We start from the raw sequence: 11,582 nt of genomic DNA, 5'->3' as shown, positions 1-11,582 counted from the left end.
TTTTTTTTTTTTTTTTTTTAGTGAGGTAAGATCTCACTGGGTGACTCTGTGGGTAGTGCTGTCTTTTGGATAAAGCCTATCCTCCTAAAGAAGTGTGGTTTGTTCCTTTTTACTCAGCTGAGAGTGACAGAGAGAGACTTGGGGCCCTACTTTTCAGAATGCACTTTCCTAGAGTGGAAATAATGTATCCTCCAAGGTGGGCTTTATTTATGGTATGGCTACCACAGAAGAAATTTTTTCTCACATCCTAATCCGTCTCATGTACTGAGACACAGGCCATTTATGCAGATTGAAAAACCTTGTTAGAATAGCGCACCTGGAGCTTTGTCTGGGGGCAGGAGGCTCATTGCCCTGGAGCAGCAGTAACTGTTCAGAACCCACCTGTAGTCTTCCCTCTGCGTGCTTCTCGGGGTTCTCAGCAATGGATGAGGAAGGCCTGGCACCCTCCACACAAACACTTGTCCTCCTGCCAAATAGGCAGACTGGGCATGGTCCACACAATCCACGCAGTCTTCATGGTAGGCAGTGAATATAACGATGCGTCTTGCTTCTATAATTCTTATAGTTGGTGTTGAAAAAAAAAACAAAGGACCTGACTGACATCTGACTACTGGTCAGATGTTGAAATTTGGTCTTCCTAAGTCTGTGTGTATTCTGCTTATTTCTCTGCCTTCAGCCATATAGCAAACTGCCAGTCCTTTTTAAAGAAAAGGCAAAATCCTATTATGGAAGTGCTTCAAACCACTCTGAGCTTCCAGACTAATCTGAAACAACATCTGAGTTCATAACTGGGTCACAATTGCAGAAGAGACTTGCCAGCTCAGCAGGCGTGTGTCTTGGGCTAGTTGAGACCTGGGACAGTCTTGAGGCTGGGCTTTGTTGCGTGCCTTTAGACCTCCTATGCCTAGATAATCCGGGGTGGCTGTGGATAACTTGGTTTCTCTGCTGAACAGGAGTGTCTGTGGCCTGATAAGGGCTCGTCCCTGACATGGCAGCACCTGATATGGTGCGTGTCTTGGGACACAGTGGCTTCTGGATCTCCAGAGATCCAGAGGAGTGGGGTGGGGGTGGAGCAAGGTTATTGAAGTAGTTTGTCTGTCCCAGTTCTACAATGTCCTTAGTATTTTCATTCAGGTCCCCTATCCCAATTTTTGGCCTCCAGGGCTCTGCATAATCCACAACCAAATAGAACTGTAAGTAGATACCCTGCCCCACTTCCAGAGATGGGAATCTGAGGGCCAAAAATGGCCAATTTTTGGCCAAATCCCCACTTGCCCTCTCCCTAGAAGTCCCTCCTCAGTTTCCTCACCCCTTCGCCATTCGCTAAGAGAGGACCAGCTCTTTAGTTTGGCCTTGTCAGTGACTAGTAGTTACTGGTTTGGATCACATTTTAACTCTTCCCTGTTCAAGAGTCTCACAAAAGGGCTCTCCAGTGTCAAGATCAAACTCACATTAAAGATGACTTTTGGCTGCAGATGCTTTAATACTATTGAACCAAAGTACGTGGAGAAGCCTTTAGTTTTGAAGTGACTTAACTCTTTTGTGATTTGAAGATTTTCCTGCGAACTACCAGCAGAGTTAAAGACGACTGTGATGTTTAAGGTTGCAAACTGCTTCCGACATATTTGAAGAAAATCGTGACCAGACACTGCGCCAAGCATTCTGCTTTAATTACCTCCCCAGACCTACAGAGCTGCCCTATGGAGTAGGTGGCATCTGCTTTCTGTAGGTGGGTAAAATGAGGCTCTGGCAAGTTAAGCAGCTTCCACGAGCATGCACAGTTAATAGGGGACAGGAAGATTTGGCCCTTCTGCCCCTGCTTATTTGGCTCCATCCTGGTACCTGCACGAAGCTCCTTTCCTGCCAGGCACAGCGTACAGTGAGGTTTCTGATTGGCGTGTGTTCCAGCGCAGTTTATTGCAGGCAGAGCCCCTTAGCATTGGAGCTGTGCTGGGAGCTGAGACCTGCGGCTGAACGAACCTTGTACTTGAACACATATAAAACTTTTCCCTCACAATGTCTCTTCTCTCTTTCCCTGTGGAACCTGGTCGCCATCTGCCCTGGTGATACTGGGCACCGGCAATTACTCAGTGGGACAAGAGTATTAAAAGGAAATTTCCATTAGGTAAGTAACTGTGAAAGAAGAACCCCAGAGAAGGGGAGAAATCCAAGCCCGGGCTCCTGTTACACTGGTCGAATACCTTTGGCATCCCGTGCTTGCTGAGGATCATAAAAGGGTCAGGAAAACTGACAGGCCAGAACAGAGGGACACAGTGTGAATTTTTCCCTTTGCATCATTCCAGCAGCTACTTGAATTTCAGTTTTATAAAATCAGCCATTCGGAGAGAGGCCCCAAACCCAGGCTGGTCTGCAGTGTCCCATGTGTATAGGCACTGGGATTCCTTTTGGAAGCTGGGGTGTTGACACACAGGGTGTTTTCACTGTTTAGGAGAACTGGCATCTTGAAGTGCTTCTGAGGTTTTTACTCCCATGCCAAAAATACTGCTCTTTAGAAATTAATGACTTTGGACAATGGCCGAAATTCACAGGTGTGGCGAGTGTTGAAGCTTCCTTCGGCGAAAGAAGGGAGAATGGTTGTGCAAGTGCCATGGCAGGTGTCCCGCAGGACATTCTGTTCCTTGGCACCTTTCATCTTAGCTAGGATAACCTTCACTTGAAGCCCTAAGTATTTTTGGTCTCGAACTCGTTTGCTCTGCAGTGTGAGCTGACCCTCTGCAAATGCTTCCTCTGGTTGGAGGTATAGTTTATGACCAGCAGAGTAACAGATTATCTGCACATTACTCCCAGGGGCCATAGCTTTCCCATCCCACATCTAGCGTGGCTGTGGCACTTTTCTGCCCCTCTTCCACCCTCAGTGGGATCCCTTTCTAGCTGCCAGCATACCCCGTGAACTGTGACTGTATTCTCATTCCACAGAGGTGGATACCACTCAGCACTGCTTTCCGAATATCTGTTTGTGTCTGGCCCGATACTGTGGGCTCCCCACACATTACCCAGTCCTCCCAAGCATCTTTGCAGGTGGTTTTTGTCCACATTGTGAAAACAAGAAAATAGGAACTCATAGAAGTTAAGTCACTTGTCCACAGCCTCACCGCTATTGTCACAGTTGGGACTTTGGCTCAGCTCTTTCTGCTTGGCTACCTCCATACCTCCAGAAGCAGGAGGCAGAGACTGGTTTCCCACTCCAGTTTACCCTGGCACACAGTAGGGGTTCCATGCACATTGGATCGCTTGGTCAGTTGTACTTGATCCTGAAGATTTGCTGCTTTTATGTCAGTGACTCTGGGATTTCACCTTTGTCTGAATAATCCGAACATCTGTCTGCGGGCTTTGTTTGCCATAAGACAGTTTGGGGAGTGGACTAAAGGATGTATGGGTCAGCCAGGTCAGCGCAGGGACACTGTAGCTCTTGTGGGGGCCTCTGCTCTGCTTTGATGATCATCTCCAAAGCTGAGGATGTGGAGAAGAATGCTTCCCAGCCTCAGCAAAGACTGAAGCCAGAAAGTACCCACCACGAGTGACCCTGGAATCCCATCCCCCCGCAGCCTGCATGTGCCCAGCTGTCTTGAGAGTGGAATGAGAGATGGGTCAGATTTACCTACCCGCTGAGGTGGGCAAGGAGAGTAGGGATGAGCAAGTAAGTAAAAGGAGCTCACATGCTTTGTAATGGCCTGGATTGGGTACTAAGAATCCAGTGGACTGGACCAAAACCTTTCTCTGATCACTGTACCTATTCTCTGTCTGGCTTTTGTTTTAGTTTGGTGAAATGTCTCTGCCAATAAGATCGGATTAATCTTCCTGCAATATGGGTTTGATTGGATCACAGGCTCCAACATCTACCCGAATTTTCAGTTCTCAAAGCTACATTTAAAGAGTAAAGGTCTTTGTAATGTTTGCCTGTTGATAACTGTATCCTCACATTTTACTCACAAGTGACAAAGGACTAGTTGGTTTATGGAAGTAATTTTTAGAGACAGAGGCGAGAATTCAGATGAAGTCCTGCAGTAGTTGGGTTAGGTGTATAAACACCGACCCACAGTGAAGGTGGGGCCTAACTCAATGGTAAGCGCTTGTCATCCTGTTCCCTAGGGGGCTGAGGTAAGAGGGTCTCAAGTTCAAAGCCAACCTGGGCTGCACAGTGAGGCACCATCTCAAAATGAAATTGAGGCTCCTGAGAAGCACAGAGAAGAATACAGCATTTGGAGGGAAGAGTGATCTCAGAGGTCACCCTCTTTGTCCTCCTTGGGCCAGTATGGGGTGTGTGTACAGAGGGGGAGGGAGATGTTGCCGCTGCAGCAGGGTGGGCAGTCAGTGAAGTTTGAACAGAGGTTTGTTCCCAGACTTCAAAACCTCATGTATGTAATTGGCAGGCGGGTTAGGAGGAGAGTAATGGTGTTGGAGACTTGGCTTAGATGATTTCCCCATATTCTCTTGGGAGGAGAAAAGTGTTATGGTACGGACCAGCTGCCAGAAGTAGGTGAAAGGGACCTTAATTTAAGCTTTCTTCCCAGGAAAGATCTCTTCCCAAGGGAAGTAAGAGATTGAGAAAGCCCTGTAAGGAGCTGGGTGCCCTAGGTTTTCGGGGGTGGTAGATAGCATGTGTCTCTTGGAGACACACATGTCACCCACAAATTTCACATAGCCATGATCTCACTGCTTCTTGGGTATCGGGGGACATGTTTTTGTACCAACCCCTAGTGAAGAACACTGGCACCTTACAAAATTCCTCAACAGACCAGGGATTCTGACCCTTTCTGAAACAAGAGTCACATTTCCCTTTCCAGGTTCCATCGGGCTTGCAGTTTATGTTTTGAGTCCTTGTCACTGGCCGCTTCATAAATACGGTTGTTATTTAAGTGAAACTGTCAGTTCTGTGAGAATCTGGTCCATGGCTGATACTTGTGTGTTTCTATCACAGCTGTCTTAGGCCCAGAGTCAATGCCAGGACACCTACCGTGGTCATAGATTACACAGTGTCAGAGATGGAAAGGATCGGGGAAATCAGGGCATCCAGTACTCTGACTTTATAGGTGGCACCACTCCCCAAACTCACTTTGGAGGCTTGTGTTTCCCACTAGAAAGAGAGAATTTTTAAAATGTTAAGCCCCAGTAGAACTGACCAGTTCGAAACCTTGAGAGGCTTTCTTCAAACAAGCAGGATGTTTGGCTTTAGACCGGTAGCTGAGTAATAACACCAGCGAGAATGCTAACTAGATGCCAGATCCCCAGCCCTCCATCCAGGTGACAGACCTGGTACCATCACCATTCTCCAGGGCAGAGAGGGCCTAGAGGCGGGACACTGCTCAGGTTGAGTAGCTCCTGCAGTGGCCAAGAGAGGACTGGGGTCCACTTGAGTCAGATGCCCAAGCTTGTGGCCTTGTCTACCCCATGGACCCTCTAAGGTGGGATCTGAGTCCTCTCACTCAGTGCCCAGAGGAGGCTTTGCAGCATCTCGCAGTGCCCCTCCTTGTCCTAGGGAAATTATACAATTAATTTTTATGAACTTTAATTCCCTTATTAGACAGGGAGTGACGGAGAAGATGAGGAAAAAAAAAAAAAGCAGACACAGTGATAGGGATTGCCTTTCCAGAAAGGTCAGTTGGTAATCTCTGCCCTGGATTGGAGAGCATTTGGGCTGAGTGAAAGGAGCAAGTGTCCCCTGGCTTTGCTCCAGGAACTGTGGCTATACATAGCACTCTTGCTGCTTCCTGTGGTCCCTCCTCCCTGTCCAGAGCTCACCTGTCACTCGGGTCAAGAAGCCTCAGGATTGATGGTTTCCAAGGCAGATCTGATCTGTCACGCACCTGAGAAGAATGACCGGGGCTCCCAGAGGGCTGCCCAGTGCCCTGGGTCTTCCCGGCAGGCTGAGTCTTTCCATTGAGCTTTATATCTAAATAACATTCCTGTGAGTTTTCTAAAAGGTTAGTCCTGGGTCATTGGCACTTAAACTACTTGTTTTGGTAGATCCTTCCTGAGAAGGCTAATTATATATTTGATATCCTTCTCTTTTTATGCCTGAAGGATGAGGATAAGTACCCTGTGGTTTATTAACTGTCACTTTAAACCTTTTCAAATTGCCTTGTGACAAAACAGAGTTTTACGTCCTTTTATCCAGCTTTGACGGATGAGACAGCTTCTCTGGTTAAAATACACCAGGATAAATAAAATCCTCTGATTTGTGTGGGAGGATGGGTTTGCATTTGAAGTCATGGGTTCAAGTCTGCTGTTCCTACGAAAGGGGACCTAACCCATTCATCTTTCCATCTGCTTCCTTTTTCCCTTTTGACAGATGGGGCTTGGTGCTTTATAGGCACCTGGTAATTACTGAATGAGTGAAAGAAGGCATTACTCAAGGGAGGTTGATCTCTCTAGTTTTTTCCCCCCAGTGCTAGTGGTGGAGCCCAGGACCTCTGCCTTTGAATTGTACCTTAGCCACCTCTTCACAGATTTTGGTACCAAACTCTGAAGCAATAATCTGTTTTGAATCTAACTGATTCTTAGAGGAAAGAGCCTGTGTCCTTACCATCACAGCATCCCAAATCTCTTTTCTCCCGCAAGGCCCCTTTGTTTTACCTTTAATTTTTCAGTAAATTTTCAGGAGTACTGGTTGTTTCTTTTATCTGAAATGCTTGGGACCAGAAATTTTTCAGATTTCGGGTTCTTTGGGTTTGGGAATATCTAAATGTACACAATGAATTATCCAGTGGTGGAACCCAAGTCAAAACAGGAAATTCATTTATGTTTCATATATACCTCAAAACACATAGCCTGTACGTAATTTTATACACTTTTAGTGCAGCTGCTTTCAACTGCAGCTCCTCACCTGAGTTCACATATAGAATTTTCCACCTGCAGTGCTGTAGCAGTGCTCAGATGTCACATTCTAGACTGTTTTGGGTTTAAATTTTTTGGGTTAGGAATGCTCAACCTGTTATGGAAAATAAATGTCATTAGGGAATTTTGTCATTTGTTTTTCCTTTTCTTTTTGATTAGGGGACTTTAGTAGTTGCTTTGCAAGCCTTGTTGTGCCAGTGTCAACCACACCCAACTCATATCCGTCCATGGCTTGGGAACCAGTGTGCCAGGCAGGTGGTGTACATAACTCAGCAGTTAATCTCTATAATTGGCACTTACCAAAGCCTAGCTAGGAGCAGTTTTACTATGTGAAATAGTAAAATTTGTGCTGACGCTTTAAACTCTTCCTTTGTTTTCATTCACTGCAGTTTGCAGGGACACTGTCAGACGGCCTGGGGAAGACGATGGACAATCGCCATCAGTCAGAGCGGGAGTACATCAGATACCATGCAGCGACAAGTGGGGAGCACCTGGTGGCCGGCATCCACGGCCTGGCTCACGGTGAGTCCCGTGTGGTGTCCCTGGGCTGAAGGAAGTGGCTCTCCTGCTACTGTTCCTTGCAGGGCCCCTGCCCCCCCATGGAGGGAAGGAGACAAAAGCAAGCTGACAGCAGTAGGGCCCCGGGCCAATGTCCCAGCACCCCCGACAGCCCCCCAAGTTCTCACTGGATTCTCCTCGCGCAGGAAATGTGACAGTCTGCCAGGTGCACTGTCTGTTTTCAGACTGCTGTACACACTGCGGATCCTTCCCCTCTGGCTTCCCTTTCTGAGCTGTAATCAACCCAGTCCCTCTAGAATCTAGAACTGCTGCTTCAAGATTTGGTTTCTGCTTACTGATCTTTTCTTCCAAGGAAATGGAAATGTGAAGCTGGCTGCTGGGTTTGTGGCCCAGATGTTTTGAGTCCTGTATAAATACACATTTACCAGGATGACATATACATGTGCCCAAAAGCTGGAGCGATGGCACAAACGTGTTGTCTCAGAATTGGCTTGAATTCTGACTTTTAATTCTTAAATTCTGACTCATTTGTCTTCTGCGTTTTTCTCAGCAGCTTCCTAGCATGGCATTTAAAACCCTTGGAAACATAACCGTGGCCATGTTTTCCAGTCAGTATCCACCAGCCACACAGAGCCATGCGCTGTGCCTTGCACACGTGAAGTCCTGGCTCACTCAGTCCTCTGCCCTGTCTGCTTGCCTGTCAGAGTCCTACCCAACTCAGGTGACATTCACAAGCTCCTTTCTCCTAACCAGAGTTAGTGACAGAGCGCACATTGCAGTCGGGGCTGGAGGTGTGTCGAGTTGTGTGTGTCCTGCTGAGAGTGGAAACACCATTTTGAATTCACCCTTAAACTTGCCTGCTTCACATGGCCCCTGACACTTGCCTGGTACCCAGTAATGGTCACCACTGGAACCCTTTGGGACAGGTCCTGGGGCTCATCTAAAGCTGTCAGAGTCATGGTCAGTCTTGATGATCTGCATTTAGGGAAAGTGGAAGGTCTCGCTCTCTCTCTCTCTCTCTCTCTCTCTCTCTCTCTCTCTCTCTCTCTCTCCTCTCTGGAATCAAGCTTAGGACCTTGAACTTGATGGGTAGCCACACCCCTGGTGAGGAAGGAATATAAATGATGAAGTCATTTTTCTCTTTGTCCTTGGGATGCAGTGTTTATACAGAGCTTTTGTGCATCAGCTTTCCCTGTGGCGAGGTTCAGATCAGAAAGCCTTTGCTTTTCCTAGAGTGCTCAGCTATAAAGGGAGCAGCTCCCAAGGAAGCATCAGGCTAGAAGTAAAACTTAGAAGACAGCAATCTGTTTATAAACTTTTAGAAGTTAGCTTTTGGATAATCATTTGGGATTAAAGGTCCAGTTATTCTTTACCAACTATAATGGCTGTGCAGTGACTGTTAGAAGTCTGTGCTAACACGTACGAGGCGCTTTGCCTCCTTATCACATCCTTGGGCTGCAGAGAGAACATGGCTGTCCTCCCTTTGTAGCTGAACTCACCCCTGTGCTGAGAAAGTGGGTGATTTGTTTAAGGCTGCAGAATCACTTTCAACCCAGGGTCTTTCCAAGAATATGCACAGCCCCACCAGGAGCCAGTCAGGCCAGCTGGGGACCCGGGACCAGTGGCTATGAAGAGTCCTCTTTGAGCTCTGGCTTATATGAAAACCGTAGCCTGCAATGAGATTCTTCTTTAGGATGAAAAGACCTTTGAAAGATAACAAAGTCAGGTGTGATGGCACATGCCTGTAATCTTAGTGCTCTGGGAGGCTGAGGCAGGAGGAACACACAGTTAAGTACAGTCTGAGCAACTTAGCAACTCAGTGAGACTTGGTCTCAAAATCAAAAGGGCTGGGGATATAGCTCACTGTGAAAGCCATGGTTCAGTACTCAGTCCTGCAAAACAGACAAATAAACAACAGAATTCATTTAATCTCCTTGGTGTAGAACTGGGAGTTGTGCTTGCTTGGGGTATTCATCTCGCAGGTCGCAGTCTGGACTCCTGGGCTATGCATGCTCTGCTGAGAACCTTGTTCCGAAGGACTGGGAAAGGGACATTGCCTCACTGGAGCCAGTGAACCCAGAATCCGGAAGAAGCGTTGCGAATTGTTAGTACTTTCTCACCCAAGGAGTTTCCTCTACCAATTTGTCTCACTAGAGCTGAAGAGCCCAGAGAGCTTCCTCACACCCCCACTGTCAGAGGGTAAACATCCTGTGAGTGTCCCTGGCACAAGTCCTGGAAATGCTCCCCGGACAGGGCCAGCCTCTTCCTGAAATGTCTGTGACCTTCCAGCCTTTGCCAGTCTGGCCGCTTCTCAGGCTGTTTCATAGCCATTCCTGTCAGCTTTCACAATGTTTGGAATGTCTTTGTCTTTTGGGTGTAGGCTGGTCTTTTAAACTCACCCTTGAGGGTTCTAGCTAGCTCTGGCAGCTTTTTGGGGTGCCCTTCGTGAAGCCTTCGTCATTTACTGCACATGGCCATATTTGATCTCTGCAAAGCATGCATAGGTTTTTACCTATTTCAAACATTTTTGTGGTAGTGTCTGGTCATGCAGTGTTCTTGGAAAACTGAAAACATGTTCCTAGCCATCTCCCTGACTTATATTTTCTAGGAGCCCAACTTCTTCACACTTCCCCCAAAGGCCTGATTTTCTGGTCTCCTGCTGATTTAATACTACTGTCTGTGACCTCTCAGTGGCCCCTTTACCACTCATGCTTGGGAATTGAAAACTGGCTGCTTTTAACTTCCTAGCTTTTTCTCTCATGTTTAAAAGTGGAACACACTTTACTTCTGACTAACATGTAATATGTGTCCTCAGACTGGACTAATGCGTAAATCTTATGGGTCCCTGCCTGTCACCTGTCTAGCACAGAGTTTAAAAGAGTTTCCTTAAATTATCATTTCAGGTACATGAAACTGGGATGGGGGTGGCTTAATTGAAATGTTTTTGCTTTTGTCTGGCCAGGTTGCAATTGCCTTATTTTTGCTTTGTGGCTAGGTATCATCGGTGGATTGACCAGTGTTATAACATCAACAGTGGAAGGTGTGAAAACAGAAGGGGGCGTCAGCGGTTTCATATCCGGCCTTGGGAAAGGGCTTGTTGGCACTGTAACAAAGCCAGTGGCAGGTGCCCTGGATTTTGCATCAGAAACAGCACAGGCTGTAAGAGACACAGCCACACTCAGTGGCCCCAGGTCAGTAGTCATAGGGGAGTGGGTTTGTGATTTCCAGCCTGCTGGTCAGCTGTCTCTCCTAATTCCTGTTGATGTGTTTAATCATGTATTTTCTGCTTTAGTTTTGTGATTTTTAATTTGAGTACTTGTAACTGAAATTTCTGACTTGCCTAATATAAATACATGAAAACAAAACACAAAAACCTATTTTTAATACAGAAAGACAGACAATATTGGGAATTTTTCATTAGAGAGATCAGAATTTGGATTAGATCATTACAGGGTTACCTTGTTCACCAAACTAAATGGGCCCCCTCTTGTGCCCATGAAGGAAACCATCAGATTGTAGACTTCAAGGGTGTTACTTCTAGACTCTGTGTGGATTCTACAATCCGCACAGTTGCTGTTTATCACATGGGTTGTTACTTCTTAGTTTTCTTACCTCTTGAAATTGCAGCCAGTCTCCTAACATCATAAAACAACAACAACAAACTGACCCTGACGTCCCTCACCGGCAACATGGCAGTGCTTCTGCTGTGCCGGGCTATCTTGTACCAGCTGACACTAGAAATCAGAGGGGGTCCATTTGGCTCCAAACCCCACAGAACCCAACCACATTAACTTAGCTATTCATTTTAGTGGTCTATTTCAGCCTCCCTTCTCCAGAGTAACTAATTGGGGATTCTTATCAACAAAGGGTATAATGAATGTTAGTGTTTCCAGCCAAGCTGGACTCGACTTAAGCCCAGAAGAATTTTCCTGTTGCCTGGATAATAGATGCTCTCGGAGTGAACTAGAATGCCCTTTCAGAATGCATAGGGCCTGGGCCATGTCTGTACCCTGTAGCTCCCCCACATGGGACTTGAAGTGAAATCATCTCCATTCAAAATGGATCTATTTGTCTGTCACCAGGAAACCTGGCTGGTGACACATTACTGCAGGAGGGGAAATGCTTAAGATTGTAGACTGGGGCCATGCACTGCGTTCTGCCAGAATGTCTTCCATCTGGAAGCAGCTGGTTTTTTTTTTTTTTTTTTA

General features: G+C 46.7%; 1 protein-coding gene across 7 annotated transcripts in view; it reads left to right on the top strand.

Annotated features, from left to right (window-relative positions):
• Nucleotides 1-11,582, top strand: part of Vps13d (vacuolar protein sorting 13 homolog D) — a 235,713-nt gene that overhangs the window by 180,024 nt on the left and 44,107 nt on the right. For all 7 annotated transcript variants that reach the window (XM_010628171.3, XM_010628172.3, XM_010628169.3 and 4 more), the window contains 2 exons: nt 7,245-7,377; nt 10,370-10,565. In XM_010628171.3, the coding sequence (XP_010626473.1) occupies nt 7,245-7,377; nt 10,370-10,565 (329 nt within the window). The remainder of the gene's footprint in view (nt 1-7,244; nt 7,378-10,369; nt 10,566-11,582) is intronic.

This window comes from Fukomys damarensis, unplaced genomic scaffold, assembly GCF_012274545.1.
Source record: "Fukomys damarensis isolate Sample0158 unplaced genomic scaffold, DMR_v1.0_HiC HiC_scaffold_23, whole genome shotgun sequence".
NCBI lineage: Eukaryota > Metazoa > Chordata > Mammalia > Rodentia > Bathyergidae > Fukomys > Fukomys damarensis.
The sequence above is the reverse complement of the archived record's forward strand: the minus strand, read 5'-3'. Positions and strand labels throughout refer to the sequence as shown.